We start from the raw sequence: 19,836 nt of genomic DNA, 5'->3' as shown, positions 1-19,836 counted from the left end.
TCCCTCAGGGGACAGAGGGAGGGAATGCTCAACGGTTAGCAAAGATACTCAGAGCTGTATAGAATCTATATAGTTAGGTTGAACTGTCGGTCATGTTAGCACCAAAAGTTCAATGCCATTAACATTCAAAAAATGCAATCTTAGTGGAACGCTAGGGAAAGTGGAGACATCACAAAAGTCTAACTGTAAATAGTAGTGGAGACACCAGTTTTGGAGGCAGTGTTACGCTTGCTAGCAAAGAAAGCTGTAAAGTAGCTAACTAGCTACAATGTTTCGCCCCACAGTTAGCCAGGTTATTTAATTATTTAACTAGCTAAAGTTATTTAGAGCTAGATAGCTAGTAAAAGGGTGCAGGAGTGGTGGCTAAAGTAACACTTGTGTCAATAACATGACAAAAAAAAAATGTGTGTTTCCAGTTGTCTTTACACTTTACAGATTAGGACGCAATCCACTTTCCAAGTGTTTTTTTTTTGTCTTGGAACTTTTGATACCAACACGGCAGCCATTCAAATATCTGTATCTACACTGAACAAAAAAAATAATGCAACATGTAAAGTGTTTGTCCCATGTTTCAAGAGCTGAAATAAAAGATCCCAGAAATGTTCCATATGCACAAAATGCTTAACTGTCTCAAATTTTGTGCACAAATTTGTTTAAATCCCTGTTAGTAAGCATTTCTCCTTTGCCAAGATAATCCATCTACATGACAGGTGTGGCATATCAAGAAGCTGATTCAACAGCATGCTCATTACACAGCTGCAGGACGTGCACCTTGTGCTGGGGACAATAAAAAAGCCACTAAAATGTGCAGTTTTGTCACACAACACAATGCCACAGATGTCTAAAGTTTTAAGGGAGCATGCAATTGGCATTCTGACTGCCAGAATGTCCACCAGAATTTTTGCCAGATAATTTAATTGTGAATTTCTCTAGCATAAGCTGCCTCCAACGTAGTTTTAGAAAATTTGGCATTACGTCCTCACAACCGTAGACCATGTGTAACCACGCCAGCCCAGGAACTCCACACCTGGCTTCTTTACCTGCGGGATCATTTGAGACCAGCCACCCAGGCAGCTGATGAAACTATGGGTTTGCAAAACCAAATAATTTTTGCAAAAACTGTCAGAAACTCCGGGAAGCTCATCTGCGTGCTCGTCGTCCTCAGCAGGGGCTTGACTTGACTGCATTTCGGCATCCTAACCGACTTCAGAGGGCAAATGCTCACCTTTGATAGCCACTGGCATGCTGGAGAAGTGTGCTCTTCACGGATTAATCCCAGTTTCAACTATACTGGGCAGATGGCAGACAGCGCGTATGGCGTCGTGTTGGCGAGCAGTTCGCTGACGTCAAAGTTGTGAAAAGAGTGCCCCATCGTGGCAGTGGGGTTATGGTATATGCAGGCATAAGCTAATAGACAACGAACACAATTGCATTTTATCGATGGCAATTTAAATGCAGAGATACTGTGACGAGATCCTGGAGGCCAATTGTCATGCCATTCATCCGCCGCCATCACCTCATGTTTCAGCATAATAATTCACAGCCCCATGTTGCAAGAAACTGTACATAATTCCTGGAAGATGAAAATGTCCCAGTTCTTCCATGGCCTGCATACTCCCCAGACATGTCACCCATTGAGCATGTTTGGGATGCTCTGGATCGAAGTGTACAACAGCATGTTCCAGTTCCCAACAATATCCAGCAACTTCGCACAGCCATTGAAGAGGAGTGGGACAATATTCCACAGGCCACAATCAGCCTGATCAACTCTATGCAAAGGAGATGTCTCGCGCAGCATGACGTAAATGGTGGTCACACCAGATACTGACTGGATTTCTGATCCACGCCCCTTTCTATTTTTTTAAGGCGTTGACTTAACACATTTTGTTACGTTACAGCCTTATTCTAAAACGTATTAAATTAATGTTTTTCCTCACAATCTACAGTACAAACAATACCCCATAACGACAAAGCGAAATACAGGTTTTAGACATTTTTGCTAATTTATAAAACATTTTTAAACAGAAATACCTTATTTACATGAGTATTCAGATCCTTTGCTATGAGACTCTAAATTCAGCTCAGGTGCATCCTGTTTCCATTTATCATCCTTGAGATGTTTCTACAACTTGATTGGAGTCCACCTGTGGTCAATTCAATTGACTGGACATGATTTGGAAAGACACACACCTGTCTATATAAGTTCACATAGTTGACAGTGGATGTCAGGGTAAAAACTCAGAGACAGGATTGTGTCGAGGCACAGATCGGGGGAAGGGCACCAAAAAATGTATGCAGCATTGAAGGTCCCCAATAACACAGTGGCCTCCATCATTCTTAAATGGAAGAAGTTTGGAACCACCAAGACTCTTCCTAGAGCTGGCTGCCCGGCCTAACTGAGCAATCGAGGGAGAAGGGCCTTTGTCAGGGAGGTGACCAAGAAACCAATGGTCACTGACAGAGCTGCAGAGTTCCTCTGTGGAGACAGGAGAAACTTCCAGAAGGACAACCATCTCTGTAGCACTCCACCAATCAGGCCTTTATGGTAGAGTGGCCAGACGGAAGCCACTCCTCAGTAAAATGCACATGACAGCCCACTTGGAGGTTGCCAAAAGGCACCTAAAGGACTCTCAGACCATGAGAAACACAATTCTCTGGTCTGATGAAACCAAGATTGAACTATTTGGCCTGAATGCCAAGCGTCACATCTGGAGGAAACCTGGCCCCATCCCTACAGTGAAGCATGGTGGTGGCAGCATCATGCTGTGGGGATGTTTTTCAGCAACAGGTTCTGGGAGATTAGTCAGGATCGAGGGAAAGATGAACGGAGCAAGGTACATAGGGATCCTTGATGAAAACCTGCTCCAGAGCGCTCAGGGCCTCAGATTGGGGCGAAGGTTCAGCTTCCAACAGAACAACGCCCCTAAGAACACAGCCAAGACAATGCAGCAGTGACTTTGGGACAGGTCTCTGAATCTCCTTGAGTGGTCCAGCCAGAGCCTGAACTTGAACCTGATCAAACATCTCTGGAGAGACCTGAAAATAGCCGTGCAGCGATGCTCCCCATCCAACCTGACCGAGCTTGAGAGGATCTGCAGAGAAGAATGTGAGAAACTCCACAAATACAGGTGTGCCAAGCTTGTAACTTCATACCCAAGGCTGTAATCGCTGCCAAAGGTGCTTCAACAAAGTACGGAGTAAAGGGTCTGAATACTTATGTAAATGTAATATTTCCGTTTTTAAATTTTTAATGCAGAAATTTCTAAAAAACATTTTCTTTGTTATTATGGGGTATGGTTTGTAGGTTGATGAGCGAAAAAATACTATTTAATACATTTTAGAAAAAGGCTGTAACGTAACAAAATGTGGAGAAACTCAAGGGGTCTGAATATTTTCCGAATGCATTGTATCTGTATTCCCAGTAATGCGAAATCCATAGATTAGGGCCTAATGAATTACATTTCAATTGACTGATTTCCTCATATGAACTGTAACTCCGTAAAATCGTTGAAATTGTTACATGTTGTGTTTATATTTTTGTTCAGTGTATATCGGAAACCTGAAATTTGTATGGAGCAGAATGTTGCTGATTCACATCCCATAGATGTCCTCGTAAAGAAGTACTGTAAATTAAGGTAATTGCAAAGTGTCCATGTTATTCAAGAAACACTGGATCTTTGACTTCATGTCGTAATCTAATACAACATGCTTGGGTTGTGACTGGGTGTGTGACTCCATACCGTTTTCCCGTGAAGGCTGGGCGCGCTGACCGTGTGTGTGATGTAGTTGGAAGGAGGCATGGACCGTCTCTCGATGGTGGCAGCCTGGCCAACACAACCCACACACACTGCAGTTAACAGTCTTAATCTGCCATTATTACCTCCGCAAAATACTTTCAGAAAAATTAACATAAACCTGCTATGACACATTCAAGTTTGATTCCCCTTCGTCTCACCTTGAGTAGTTGAGACTTGGCTCTTCGGGGGGACCCAGCTACCGGCACGTCCAGTGCATCTCTCTCCCCCCGGGGCATTACCACCACCCGGTTAGCGGGTGTGTGGGGCCTACGTGGGGGGGACAGGGCCCTGGAGCCCGGCGGGCCCGGTGGGAGGATGTCGGAGGGGTCTGGGGGCACCGACACACAGCGGGGAACCTCAGAACTGGGTCGTGGGGCCGAGGGGGGCACCGTGGAGGGGGGCCTGGGCCCGAAGGGGTAGTCCGGGGCAGGTGTGTAGAGGGGGGCGGTGGGACTGCCGTGGCGGAACTGGTGGCGCTGCTGCCACTCGTAGAGCTGCCACACGGTGCCAGGCCCACCGATGCCACCCCCATCCCTGGCGCCGGTACCCTGGGGGTCTGAGGGTCCGAGTCGGAAGTGGCTGAGGCGGTCCTGTGCGTATTTGTACTCCCCTTGGCGCGCGGCGGCGGGGGGGCTGCGGTGGGGGGTCTTTGGCAGCGTCTGGTAGGCCTCCAGGCCGATGAACTTGGGCTGAGTCGGGGGGCTGAGACGGTGGAGGGTGCCCCCTCTCGAGGGGGGGCTATGGGAGAGAGAACAGGGAAGAGGTCGGAGGTCAGACAAAAGCAAGGCTGTGAACTTTGTGTTGCTGATATACATTTGACTGGCTTAGCAGGGTCGGAGTATTGTGCTGAACGTAAGCCTTATAAGGCTTTGAGCGACAACACTATGCGTACATTATTCCAAGAACCCCACTAGAGGGAGATGTTGGCTATGACCCCTATGGCGTACTTACAGTATATCAACCATACCTAAACACTGAAATCGCTTACCTAGTAGAGTGTGTGTGTGTGAGTGTGAGAGAAAGTATGCGTTTGAATATGCACCACAATAAACATATGCGAGTGTGAATGCTCATGCTGTGCACGTGTATAAGTTTCAAGTTGTATTAGTAATAGAGTATGTACGGGATACGCATGGTACTCATTGTCCAACGAAATGCTTATAAGAGTAGGCCAATGTGTTTGAACTCAAGATATGAGTGTCTATGTGTTTGTAATTACATGCCATTTGAATGCACAGTGATAAACACCTAGACGAGTGGTGTGACGTGTGACCCGTGACCTTTACCCTTTGTGCTCGGCCTTCTGCACCTTGACCCAGTGCTCCACCTGCTCCAGGGCGCTCCTCCTCTGCACCTGCCTTTGAGTGTCAACCACCTGGGGTGGCAGCGTGGCCCTCTGGTACGTCCCCGTCCCCATCCCGTTGGGTTCCGGAGTGGGTGTCCCGTTCCTCAGACAGGCCCCGGGGGGCAGGGTGAAGGCGCCGCGCGACGGAGCACGTGATGGTGCCCTGGAGGGGGGCGCGGATGTGGGTGCGGAGGCTGAGTCTGGAGGTAGGGAGGGAAAGGGAGGGAGACCGCTAGGAGGGACGGCGTCCATTTCAATTTCCACGCTTCCGCCGCCGAGGGAAGGAATCTTGGAAGTGATGGGATTGAGTGTGTCGTTCCGGAAGCTACGGCGCTCCTCGGTTTCTTGGATGTCGGCAGGTTCGAAGACCACTCCATCGCCATGGAGATGGAGGTTGGCTCGGGGTTCGCGTGAGTTCTTTGTGTAGTTGTTGACGTGGTTGGTTTGGGGGACCCCCTCGCGTTCCGACGTGTTGGGCATTTCCGATTTCTCCGACGGCCTAGGAGAGAAACAGAACGGAGATGTTGTGTCTCTCTATCTCAACACATAGGAACAACAGAATTATTGACATTTGTCATTGTATCAGGACAGTAACCACGGTTGCAAAATTCCAGTAACTTTCCCAATTATTTTATTTCCTAATTTTTCATACTTCTAACCTCTCACAGGAGTTCATGTTAGATATTACTTTTTGTAATTTACTAGAGAATCATTATTTCATCCCTTCATATCGCCAATCTCAACCAAGTGAGGTGTTAACATTAGCATAGCCTAACATGAATGAAGGGCCCATCAAAATAGGATATAGGAACATAGCTACAGGGGGAAAATCAGGCTAATTCCATCTAAATGAAAAGACAACTGGGCTACTTAGCGTTAGCGATTAGCGTAGCCTGGCCTCCTGGGTCTCTCAGGCTAGTTAAACTGACAGCCACTTGTGCTAGAAAAAATAGCTCAGGGTGTCTAATGGACTGGCGGGAATGAGCAGTCAAATTTGCGACGATGGACACAATCACTTCCCTCCGATGATATGAGCTTCTCATTCATCAAATACAGCGTTCCAAGGACCGTTTAGTCATAAGAGCCACAGTGAATTGATTGGCTATAACACACATCCCACACAAGGTGATAAACGTACAGTATTGCAGCACACAGTGGGGTCATTTTGCGGCATGGCTCAATCTGATGGGTCCATACTTCTCAACATTAAAATAGTTGACATAGTTGTGCGTGACAGTACACCACATGTTCGCTTTTCCCATCCCGAAAACCTGGCACACTTAGCCTTATGACAACAAGACCAGCTGGACATGATTATTTCCTGGGACAAACTCTTGCATCTACCAATTCCAAATGTTGATGTAGTTGGATGTGACTTAACACTTCGTCATGAAAGCGTCCCCTTAACAGAAGTGAAAACGGCACGGTCTTATTCTAAGCTACTGAAACACGCACTACATTTTTATCTGGATGAACAGTGTCTCTTGCAGACCAACACAAAGGCTACAGGGGTTGTAATGTTCCCGGAGCGATGCTCTGCCACCTCTCAGAATGGTGCTTGTTTAGTGAAGTTTAGATCAAAGCTGAATCAATGTCTCACAAGATCGCTTAATGATTATTTAGTATTCTACATAGGCCCAACATGCCGGATATAATAGCACAATGATTAACATTGTGCATTCAAATGGCAGTAACAAACACTTCCATTTGTTTGTAGGCCAAACGTACATCTACAACGTTGTATATGCATTAGTATAATCATCCACTTCATCACATATGCATTATATAAAGTCGAGCATCGAGGACCAGCAGTGAACTTTTTTTTCTCCTTAACATAAACGCTTGACGCGAGGGGACCTCAAACCCACGGTTACTGTACGCCGAAGATTCACAGTCAACTGCCTTACCGTATACCCCACCTGACAGTGATGATAATGGAGGAGCATGACAGCTATATGAAAAGACCAGAAGGCTCTGCAACTAAAAAAAAAAAAAATCCACACTGTACGATAAACTTCAACATTGTATAGACCTTTATCTATGCTGAATCAGGAAAGGGCCTTCCTCAAACTGTTGCCACAAAGTTGGAAGCACAGAATTGTCTAGAATGTCATTGTATGCTGTAGTGTTAAGATTTCCCTTCACTGGAACTAAGGGGCCTAGGCTGAATCATGAAAAACAGCCCCAGACCATTATTCCTCCTCCACCAAACTTTACAGTTGGCACGATGCAGTCGGGCAGGTAGCCGACTCCTGGCATCCGCCAAACCCAGATTTGTCCGTCAGACTGCCAGATTGTGAAGTGTGATTTATCACTTCAGAGAACGCGTTTCCACTGCTCCAGAGTCCAATGGTGGCAAGCTTTACTCCAGCCAACGCTTGGCATTGCGCATGGTGATCTTAGGCTTGTGTGCAGCTGCTCGACCACGGAAACCCATTTTATGAAGCTCCTGAAAACAGTTATTGTGCTGACGTTGCTTCCAGACGCAATTTGGGAACTCGGTTGTGAGTCTTGCAACTGAGGACAGACAATTGTTATGCGCTTCAGCACTCGGCGGTCCCATTCTGTGAGCTTGTGTCTCCTACCACTTCGCCGCTGATGCTCCTAGACGTTTCCACTTCACAATAACAGCACTTAGTTGACCGGGGCAGCTCTAGCAGGGCAGAAATTTGACTAACTGACTTATTGGAAAGGTGTCATCCTATGACAGTGCCACATTGAAAGTCACTGAGCTCTTCAGTAAGGCCATTCTACTGCCAAAGTTTGTCTATGGAGATTACAGGGCTGGGTACTCGATTTTATACATCTGTCAGCAGCGGGTGTGGCTGAAATAGCCGAATCCACTAATTTGAAGGGGTGTCCACATACTTTTGCATATATACTGAAACCGTGTCTTTTTAGCGTTAGTAGCTAGTAGCCTAGTAAAGAATGTGTCATTCAATAATGGCACACTACATTTGTGACAGACCAAGCCAAACAAAAGTAAACCTTCAATTTAGAGGTTTCAAATATCCCTCAAGTAGCCAAGTTGACCTATTTTATGAAGTGCCATTGGTTGGTGGATTTAAAGTCTAAGATCTTTGATAGGCCGATGCAGAATTTGTTAGCGGAAGTAATCTCTGCCAGCTGGTCTTGTTAGCATAGTGTGCCAGGTTATCTCATGGGAACAGCTAACATGTAGCGTTGTATCACGTGCAACTTCGTCAACGATGATGCCGCTTTTGAGACAGTTTAAACTTGTTTTAATGTTTCCAAGTATGAACCCAATATGTTTGCATTAATTCTGTGTATATCTTATATATCCCAATATTTTTCACATTTTGCCCCTGGTTTTCAACGGACACAAAGCCTCTGACCACAGTTCCACTAAATGAGATATCCTAGTCTAGACAGCAGGCACAGCTTGGAGGCCTCGGTCTCTGTTAGTTCCTGTAGCGTAGTGAAGCGACCTGTCACACGCATGCAATGAGTGTAGACCCACCTGGTTTGACAGGAAATCAGACTCCGACACAACACCACCGCTACCTGGGCCTCATCAATCTCTGTCTGATACACACTGGCTCGCTCTCTCTCACACACTCCCTTTCACTATCATTCTTGTCTGTCTCCGTCCGTCCACCCCTGTGTGTCTGTCCGTTCGTGTCTGTCTGTCTGTTTGTCCGTATGTGTCTGTCTGTCCGTATCCAACTGCCCGTCTGTCTGGGCGGACAGACAGACGCGGGTGGAAAACTAGGGGCAAAATTTGATAAATATTGGGATATAAAATATATAAGATATATACAGAATTAATGCAAACATATTGGGTTCATACTTGGAAACATTAAAACAAGTTTAAACTTAAACTGTCTCAAAAGCGGCATCATCGTTGACGAAGTTGCACGTGATACAACGCTACATGTTAGCTGTTCCCATGAGATAACCTGGCACACTATGCTAACAAGACCAGCTGGCAGAGATTACTTCCGCTAACAAATTCTGCATCAGCCTATCAAAGATCTTAGACTTTAAATCCACCAACCAATGGCACTTCATAAAATAGGTCAACTTGGCCCTTGAGGGACATTTGAAACCTCCAAATTGAAGGTTCACATTTGTTCGGCTTGGTCTGTCACAAGTGTAGTGTGCCATTATTGCATGACACATTTTATTACTAGGCTACTACCCAAAATACACGTTTTCACATATGCAGTATATATGCATAAGTATGTGGACACCCCTTCAAATTAGTGGATTCGGCTATTTCAGGATGTCACCTTTCCAAAAAGTCAGTTAGTAACATTTCTGCCCTGCTAGAGCTGCCCCAGTCAACTGTAAGTGGTGTTATTGTGAAGTGGAAACGTCTAGGAGCATCAGAGACGAAGTGGTAGGAGACACAAGCTCACAGAATGGGACCACCGAGTGCTTAAGCGCATAAAAATCATCTGTCCTCAGTTGCAACATTCACTACCGAGTTCCAAATTGCGCCTGGAAGCAACGTCAGCACAATAACAGTTTGTCGGGAGTGACTGTCTATCCCTCCGTGCCCGTCTGTCCGTCCGTGCCCGTCTGTCCGTCTGTGCCCGTCTATCCCTCCGTGTCCGCCTGTCCGTCCATCCGTGCCCGTCTGTCCGTCCGTGTCCGTCCGACTGTGTGCCTGTCCGTCCGTGTCCGTCCGACTGTGTGCCTGTCCGTCCGTGTCCGTCCGACTGTGTGCCTGTCCGTCCGACTGTGTGCCTGTCCGTCCGTGTCCGTCCGACCGTGTGTCTGTCCGTCCGTGTCCCTGTCCGTCCGTGTGTCTGTCCGTCCGTGTCCGTCCGTGTGTCTGTCCGTCCGTGTCCGTCCGTGTGTCTGTCCGTCCGTGTCCGTCCGTGTGTCCGTCCGTCCGTGTGTCCGTCCGTCCGTGTCCGTCCGTGTGTCCGTCCGTCCGTGTGTCCGTCCGTCCGTGTCCGTCCGTGTGTCCGTCCGTCCGTGTGTCCGTCCGTCCGTGTCCGTCCGTGTGTCCGTCCGTCCGTGTGTCCGTCCGTCCGTGTGTCCGTCCGTCCGTGTCCGTCCGTCCGTGTGTCCGTCCGTCCGTGTCCGTCCGTCCGTGTGTCCGTCCGTCCGTGTCCGTCCGTCCGTGTGTCTGTCCGTGTGTCCGTCCGTGTGTCTGTCCGTCCGTGTCCGTCCGTGTCTGTCCGTCCGTGTCCGTCCGTGTCCGTGTGTCTGTCCGTCCGTGTCCGTCCGTGTGTCTGTCCGTCCGTCCGTCCGTCCGTCCGTGTCCGTCCGTCCGTGTCCGTCCGTGTCCGTCCGTCCGTGTCCGTCCGTCCGTGTCCGTCCGTGTCCGTCCGTCCGTGTCCGTCCGTGCCGTCCGTCCGTGCCGTCCGTGTCCGTCCGTGTCCGTCCGTCCGTGTCCGTCCGTGTCCGTCCGTCCGTGTCCGTCCGTGTCCGTCCGTCCGTGTCCGTCCGTCCGTCCGTGTCCGTCCGTCCGTGTCCGTCCGTCCGTCCGTGTCCGTCCGTCCGTGTCCGTCCGTCCGTGTCCGTCCCCGTCCGTCCCGTCCGTGTCCGTCCGTCCGTGTCCGTCCGTCCCCGTCCGTCCCCGTCCGTCCGTGTCCGTCCGTCCCCGTCCGTCCCCGTCCGTGTCCGTCCGTCCGTGTCCGTCCGTCCCCGTCCGTGTCCGTCCGTCCGTGTCCGTCCGTCCCCGTCCGTGTCCGTCCGTCCCCGTCCGTCCCCGTCCGTGTCCGTCCGTCCCCGTCCGTGTCCGTCCCCGTCCGTCCCCGTCCGTGTCCGTCCGTCCCCGTCCGTCCGTCCCCGTCCGTGTCCGTGTCCGTCCGTGTCCGTCCGTGTCCGTCCGTCCGTGTCCGTCCGTCCGTGTCTCTCACCCTCTCTTCTCTTCCACATATCCCCCTCTTTCTCGCTGACATCTCTCGGTCTCTCATCAGCCCCCCCCGTCTATTATTCCCTCTAGTCTGTCCATCGCTTTTCCCACCATCACTCTCTCCTTCCATCTCTCTATGTTATTCACTTTCTCGCCATCCTTCTCACAGCATCGTTAGGCATCTGTCAAAGTCTGTGAAACTGTACTATTGTGTGTGTGTGTGTGTGTGTGTGTGTGTGTGTGTGTGTGTGTGTGTGTGTGTGTGTGTCCGCACCAATGCAATCTGAGAGCAGGCTGAGTGGCATCATGGAGCAAGGCTAGCACAGACACAGCATCACAATGCACTCTCTGCTGCAAGGTCACACAGGCATGCACAAGCACTCACACACACACACAAACCCAAATAGCCCTAGAGATTGCAGCTCTGTTTCTCAGCGCTGCCTATCAATGAGACTGACAGAATGGCAAACACAAGGAAACTCATCTCTCTCCCCAGACAGATATATTCAGACACACACACACACACACACACACACACACACACACACACACACACACACACACACACACACACACACACACACACACACCTTAAGAATTGCCACAGCTAAGTTACATGTACCATTCCCAATACAACCTCGGTCAGATGGGTAATTGCCCAATAAAATATAACCAACTGAACAGTCCCAAAAGTGCAAACTCAACCCACCCCTTCAATTTGTTAAAGCTAAATCAAGCAAACCTCCAATATTTCCTATGTACATGACCCAGATCTGGAGTGACAGGTTGACAGACAGGGAGGTTAGGTCCAAGGCAGCGTACCTCTTGGCTCCATGGTGAACTTTCCCCTACGTACAGTAGCACGGCCCATCTGAGAATACACCTCTTCGCCGTCCTTTGGCTGTGTTTGAGAAATGGCTCATCTATTTGTCAACTAATTGCCACTTCACCGATTACTTTCAAAATAGAAACGGACAATATTCATACGGTTACCCGTGCAAACCACCTTTTCTCCCGGACTTTACTATTGGGGGAAAGTGTGAAACGATGTCTCAAAAGGATGGGGGCATTGTCGGAAAGGTCGAAAAACGTTTAGACCCAGGTGTTTATCAACGTTGATATATCGATGGGGCTTAAACGCACTGGCACGGCAACTAAATGACGAAAGAAGACAAAACGATCAACGTTCCACTTCGTGGAACAGGAAACCCGTTGATGTTTGATTAGACGATAACGTGAATAACGTCGGCCACTCAGAAAAGAAAGAAGATATCTGGGTCAATCGCGCAATTTTTGATCTTTCCCCTACTGTCAAATAAATATGCATTGGTTCATTCTAATGAGACGATGTTCACAACATGTGGGGACATTTTAGTACAAAACATTTCTGCCTTGTTTAATATTTTAGATGACATGTGGGGTACAAATTCTCTTTGGGGTGGTAACTTAGAAAAAGCTGGTTGGATAAAGAGTCATTTCATGCTAATTTATTAATTTGTGCCTATATGCAAATTGGTTATTTTCAAACGTTATATTTCTAGCAATATAATAGCAAAACATATGAAAAGGGCCATATGTGGTTTAAAAAAAGTTGGCATGAATCACTTAACGAAGAAATAATGTCATATTTCACATTAAATTGAACACCTGAAGTCCCACCAAAATGTCTGGATTCCATTCATTCCCTGTCTCTCATTGTTCATTTCAGTCAATATAAATCCATTATTTGATGGATAAAAAAAACAATTAAAAAAAATCTCTAAGAGGTGAGTATCTTACTCCATTACGCAGCCGTTAGATTTATCAGAAATTGATTTTGGACCCTTTATCAACTTTGACGACCGTTGCGCCCCCGATCCGAACCTTAACCATTGGCAGCGGTAATGCAAAACTGACCCAGGATCAGTGTCTAGGGCTAACGTCGCACTACACCTACCTCCTGAGGCTGTCGGTTTGGTTCTGCATCATCGCCGCCTGGTTCATGGCCTTCACCCAGCCGTTCACGTCCTCCTGCGTGTCGGCGCTGAAGAAGTACGTCCGCATGCCGCCGTGCTCCGCCTGCGAGTCAATCACAGTGCTCCGGTTGTAAATGTACGAGCGCATGCCCGTGTGGTTGGCCTATGGGAGAGGAGAGAGGGAGGGTCAGACTGAAGAAGAGTGATGGACGTGGTGTCTGGCCAATGGGGTAGATAGCAAGGTTGGGGTCAACTGAGTTTTGAATTCAGTTATTTCAGGTGAATTTAAATGTAATTCAAGAACAAAAAATGGTCTACTATGAACTGAATTGAGAACTGAATTGACCCCAACCATAAACGAGATGGATAGAGAAGTGTTGAACAATTAAGAGAAATAGGGACATCAACCAATGTCTGCCCATGGAGACACAAACACATTCAAGTCAGCCAATAGAGAGTAAAAAAAAAAAAGAGTCAAATCAGCATTAGCCAATAGGAAAAGAGACCCATCTGTGTTGGCCAATAGAGAAACAGAGATAGTAGCCAATAGAGACAAAAGAAGCCAGCCAATAGAATAACAGAGAGAAGCGACAGAGTACTCCAGCCAATGGAGAAGGAGAGACACATCCATACTGACCAATAGACACAGTAGCATGAGGGACATAACAAGAATGCAAAGGTCCAATCCAACCCATGACAGAGGGCAGTGTAAGCCAATCAACAACAAGCAAGCGTAGAAGGAGCCATTGTGATAGAACTTCAACCATGACGTTGCTATTTTCAACATGCTCGGGAGTTGTTTGTACTGGGCCTAGTCTACACTTGTTTATACATACTTGTCTTATGCTTGTCTCTATGGGGCGTTCTGATTCTCCACACTTTTCCCCAAAGTGTGCACTTGCACCCTTCCCATCATGGATTTAACAATGGTGGAAACCCCCCTACAATAGTCAGCAAATACACCATTCCAATGCTTTTAAAATCCAACCCAGGGAGTACGCAAGTGCACACTTTGGGAGAAGGATGGAGAATCAGCACGCAGTCCAAATCTCTATGGACGAGTTAAGATTCTCCCAGCCTTCACCCAGAAGTGTTCACTCGTTCACTCCCTCTCATGTATTTACAAGCATTGGTTTGACGCAAACATGGTTGGAGGGAGTTTCCACCATTTTCCTTTTGGGGGTAATTACTAGATTGTAGTCTATGAAGAAGCAACACCAATATTTCAAGAGGCCGTTTTCATTAGGAGGCGGCTATCACTGGCACTGCAAATGGCAATTATTGAGGCAATCACTCATGCCATCGCCATTATGTAACAAATGAGAGCCAATCTATATGGGGTGTATTCACTAGCAACCAAGATGAAGCAAACCGGCTGAAATGGAGAGGGACCTACCTGAATTTGTCCAATAAGAAACACTTATTTCCCTTTCTCCCGTAGCAAAACGTTTTGCTACAGTGTGTGCTAATGAATACACCCCTGCCTTTTTGTCTTATCAGAGTCCAGATCCAACTAAAACCCAAGAATCCCAAATGGCACCCATTTCCCTATTAGTCCACTACTTTTGACCGGGGCCTTGGTCAAATGTAGTCGATTGTGTAGGGAATAGGGTGCCATTCGGGACTCATGGGTTTTAGTTGGATCTAGACAAAGCAAGGTAACAGATTGCCAAGCGGGTGTGAAATGGGTGTGATTTCTTCATTTGAGTGTTGGCATCTTTTTTTGATTTTGCCTGACTCGACGTTTGATACAAACATGGCTTTTCAAGGTGAGGCATGGGTGTTGTTCGTGGCGTGAAAACCCCTACAACACTACACACACACACACACACACACACACACACACACACACACACACACACACACACACACACACACACACACACACACACACACACACACACACACACACACCACACACACACACACACACACACACACACACGTACAGCACAGGAGGCTGCTGAGGGGAGGACGGGCTCATAATAATGGCTGGAATGGAGTACCACCAAACACATGCAAACCACATGTTTGATGTGTTGGATACCATTCCATTGATTCCGCTCCAGCCATTACTACAAGTCCGTCCTCCCCAATGAAGGTGCCGCCGGCCGCCTGTGGTGTACACACACCCATGTATTCCCACAAACACACAGACAGACCGTGCTCCTGCAGGATGACCGGGTGTAACGGTAAGCCTCTTGGCCCCAGGCAGTGTTTGGAGAAAGGTCGGGCCAGAAGGCTGCCTCTACCCCCTGGGGAGGTCTTTAAATCTCCTCCCTGGCTGGTCTAAGGTTCAGCCTGTAGTGTACACTGTGGAACAGGGTGAAGTTGCCCCGAGACCTAAGATCAGCCTCCCCTAACCTTTAACCATCAGTGGGGAAACTGACCTGAGATCAGCATCTAGAGGCAGCTTCACCTCACTCCGTACACTAGAGTGTAGCAGCAGAAGGCTCGACGTAGCTACTGGCAAGGCCACGCGCGCGCGGGGAGTCAGACTGCTGCTGTGTTAATCAGCTGTCTAATCACTCAATCACTCTCCAGCGATCCGGACAAGCTGCTCTCTAATATAATTCTATATCATGGTTGGATGTACGTGCATGCCATGCACGCGCGCACCCACCCCATTTATCAACCTATCCCAACAGCTACCCTGTCACTGTAATTATCCAATACCTGCCCTGCCTTTTCAGACCAACGGAAGAATGTGCAGACGGTGGCCTGGTCTCTTATAACATTCCTTACCACAGCCTCATAGCATTCCCGCTAGAGGGAAGAGGCTGCGTGGGATACTCAGTGCACCGTGTGACCACCACACCTCCACAGAGAATGCACACTGCTCACCCTGGGCAAGTCTCCCCCCCCCCCCCCCAGCTCTCCTCCTCAAAAATAGCCAGCCTGTACTCCCAGACAGGAAGGCTAACAATAGCAACAGTCCTCTTCTTCCTCTCCCCAGCCCCTCTCAGACACGCAGGCTTTTTATTTTTTGTCCCGTCTATTCAAAGCCTTCTTATTGTGCTTTCCAGATAAGCCGGGGGGAGGGGGGGGGGGGGGGCTGGCCCAAATGGCACCCCATTCCCTACACAGTGCACTACTTTTTTTACCAGAGTCATATCAAAAGTAGTGTACTATGTAGGGAATAGGGTGCCATTTTGGGAGGTAGCCCCGGCCTCCAAGCTGCGATAACGCAGACCCCCCCCCCCCGAACTCTCACGCGGAAATACTTTTACAGCGATAAACGTTCAGAATGAACGCACGACTCACACGGTACGTTCTGGAATGCGCCATCTCGAAAAACCTTTCTGCTTTGGGGAAACCATTGGCATAATGGAAATGGATATAGGAACTACATTCTGTATACTGAGTGTTGCTTAACGACTGTTGAAGGTTATTAGCCTGGTGCCAATTCTGTTTGTACCGTCTTGACAACTCCTACTGCTCGACTATCCCCATAGGGTTACATTTATAAAAAATAACATGGGAGTCAGCAAGACGGCACAAACAGAATAATAACCTCGAACAGCCGTTAAGAAAGTTATTATACAGAATATTCACATCCTCGGGCAAGACGGCACAAACACTTGTTAAGCACCTTGAAATGCATCCCCTGCAAGAAATGTGCTCTATAAAGAAACGTTTCATTTGAAACCGATCTGGGACCAGGCTAGAAGACTGCACAAGAGGAGAAGAAAATGTTTATTCCACTTAAATAAAACCAATCGATCTACCTCCACGAGTGGCATGCTGGATGAGGCAAAGCAGAGTTTAGCCAACACAACATAACCAGAGGCACGAGTAAATGAGATCATACAAGACAGAGAAGACAGATAAAAATGGAGGGAAACCACAACCATGTCCAAAAGGCACACCACTCTCAAAACATGCTCCAAACCATAACAAATATACACGGCGCTGTATATATTTAGCCTTTTTTCCAACCACACACTGAAGGTAAATGACATGGCAAAAGCAGTAACTCAGGTAAAGTACAATAGGTTGAGAGGCCAGTACCTATTTATGAGAGGATGGTGCACTTGGGTTTCATTTGGATGACCTCGCACACACGCAGGGTCCCAGCAAGGCAGCCCACCAATAGGAACAAGAGAGGGAACAGAGTTCAGCGAATAGGGGTGGGGGGGGTACCAGCCTTCTAGCTAGATTGGTTGGCTCCACCGTGGAGGGGCGGGGTGGGGAAAGTGAAGTTTTAACCATGGGGAAACATCTTTTGGGATGAAGTAGTCAGACGAAAACAAAGTATTACTAACTCAGTGTAGTGGTGAATGGTTGCAGCACAAACAAACTAACCAACTGACATAAAACACACACACCACTCTAGAGAGACACTGGAGAGTGGTCCTGACAGGGTCGGGTTACAGGTATCGGGGGGAGTCCTCTTAACATTCTCCCAACTCTTCCATGGCAGTAACAGAATCTCGGTTTCAGGGAGTAGGAAACACAAGCTAGCCATTCTCTATTGACCCCTGCCTCTCCCTCCGCCTCCCTCGCGCACGCACACACATGCATAGCAGTGTGACAGATTGCACAAGAGTGCAGCAGCTCAAATATAACCTATGTCTCTGATAAGGGCTTAGAGTAGATTACCGAGCCATTCTACAGTCAATCCTAAAATCGCCAGCCCAAATCTCCACTCTGCATTCAATTACATTTGGCCTGCTAGAGTGTAACTGTAAACTGAGTCCTATGAGCCTTTCTCACTGCATCAGTTGAGTCAACAGTAGAGTGAAAAGTTTACAACAAAAAACCCCACCAGACGAGGCAGAAACTATAATAGGACAATTGGACAGCAGTGTTTCTAGGGTTGCCAAATTCCAGTAACTTTCCCCAAAATCTCCCAGGTTTTCCAGAAAAGGATTCCTCATTTCCTGCTTATCCCCTACTGATTACGGGCCAACTGGGACTTCTGGGAAAACCTAGGAACTTGGGGGAAAGTTAGCAGAACTTTGCAACCTTGCTGGGTAACACCAAGACTGCACCGTTTGGTTTCCGCCCAACACAAGCACACCTTGTTTAACTAATGAAGGGGTTGGGTGATTAGGAAGAGAGTAGAATCAGGTGTTCTTGTATTGGGCTAGAAACCATACGCAACCATAGAACTACTGTTGAGAAACACTGCCTTTTTAGGGTCAGGGTGGTCTGGTTAGGGAGGAACCATTGAAGCAACATTGAAATAACATTGAATACATGTCATCAGCCAGAGGGGCGGAGATTGGCGGCATTACAGGGATTTTTCTGCCATTGAAATCCTTGAGCGTTTTTTCTGGCCACCTAAATCCAAACAGTGTAAAAACAAACGCTTTCGGTATAAACTGAAACGACTAAATGAAGATAAAGTATGTATGAAAAAAATGACCTATATATTTTCTTATAATATAATCTTTGAAAACTAACAATAACCAAAATAAAAGCTAGACAGTCAGGGAGAATTGATTTTGTTATTATGTTTGAATGATAGAACACTGTACTAGCCATAGCAAAAGGCATTGAATCGCAGGAAATCTTCTTTAAAACTGCTACATTTTCTCTCAGCTCCATGGAGAAATTTGTACAATTTTAGGAAATTGGAAATTGCAGGAAATTCTCCACACCGGCAAGATTGGGGCCACTGAAACGTTCACTAAAATTCAGCCGTGCCGACGGGCCGACCCCTGCCACGCCCACCACCTAAGCTCCTTTTTGAACCAGGAAAAGAAAACCTCCGTTACTAGGAGACCGACTGGTTGTATCAGTCACTGACTGGCCTATATTATACGACCATCCAGGCCTACCGTCTGTCATACAGTCAACAGACCGAAACCTAAACCCCTATTGGCTCTGCATGATAACAGAGGCAAGGCTGTATATGTAGTGCGGAAAGGAAACATCACGGAACCACACTGGCTTCCTGTGGGAATGAAACCACTAGCAGAGGACATTAGAGAAAGATGTGGGTAATCTAGAACCAACCACAGATATACAGCTAGCACCACAGTCTCTGACACTTGTATACGGTGCCTTCAGAAATAATTCACACCCCTTTACTTTTTCCGCATTTTGTTGTGTTACAGCCTGAATTGAAAATGGATTAAATTGAGATGTTTTTTCACTGGCCTCCACACAATACCGTATAATGTCAAAGTGGAATTATGTTTTTACAAATGTTTACAAATGAATAAAAAAGAAAAGCTGAAATGTCTTCAGTCAATAAGCATTCAATCGCTTTGTTATGGCAAGTCTAAATAAGTTCAGAAGTAAAAATGTGCTTAACAAGTCACATAATAAGTTGCATGGACTCTGTGTGCAATAATAGTGTTTAACATGATTTTTGAATGACTACCTCATCTCTGTACCCCACAAATACAATTATCAGGTCTCTCAGTCGAGAAGTGAATTTCAAACACAGACTCAACCACAAAGACCAGGGAGGTTTCCAATGCCTCGCAAAGAAAGGCACTTATTGGGTGATGGGTAATTTATTAATTACACTTTAGATGGTGTATCAATACACCCAGTCACTACAAAGATACTCAGTTGCTGGAGAGGAAGGAAACCACTTAGGGACTTCACCAAGAGGCCAATAGTGACTTTAAAACAGTTACAATTTTAAGAATTTAATGGCTGTGATAGGATAAAACTGAGGATGGATCAACAACATTGTAGTTACTCCACAATACTATCCTAATTGACAGAGTAAAAAATAAGGAAGCCTGTGCAGAATAAAAATATTCCAAAACATGTATCCTGTTTGCAACAAGGCACTAAAGTAATACTGCAAAAAATGTGGCAAAGCAATTCACTTTCTGTCCTGAATACAGTCTTATGTTTGGGCCAAATCCAATACAGCACATTACGGAGTACCACTCTCCATATTTTCAAGCATAGTGGTGGCTGCATCATGTTATGGGTATG

General features: G+C 47.1%; 1 protein-coding gene across 12 annotated transcripts in view; it reads right to left on the bottom strand.

Annotated features, from left to right (window-relative positions):
• The window catches only part of LOC106561057 (pleckstrin homology domain-containing family A member 7), a 173,953-nt gene that overhangs the window by 28,639 nt on the left and 125,478 nt on the right, over window positions 1-19,836 (bottom strand). For 10 of the 12 annotated variants that reach the window (XM_014124646.3, XM_014124645.3, XM_014124644.3 and 7 more), the window contains 4 exons: window positions 12,912-13,093; window positions 5,084-5,641; window positions 3,956-4,535; window positions 3,741-3,824 (listed from right to left, as the gene is read on the bottom strand). In XM_014124646.3, coding sequence (XP_013980121.1) covers window positions 3,741-3,824; window positions 3,956-4,535; window positions 5,084-5,641; window positions 12,912-13,093 — 1,404 coding nt within the window. The remainder of the gene's footprint in view (window positions 1-3,740; window positions 3,825-3,955; window positions 4,536-5,083; window positions 5,642-12,911; window positions 13,094-19,836) is intronic. The other 2 variants (XM_014124648.3, XM_045688086.2) reach the window with 1 other exon arrangement.

This window comes from Salmo salar, chromosome 10, assembly GCF_965601325.2.
Source record: "Salmo salar chromosome 10, fSalSal1, whole genome shotgun sequence".
NCBI classification, from domain to species: Eukaryota; Metazoa; Chordata; class Actinopteri; order Salmoniformes; family Salmonidae; genus Salmo; species Salmo salar.
This window is presented reverse-complemented; position numbering and strand designations above follow the sequence as displayed.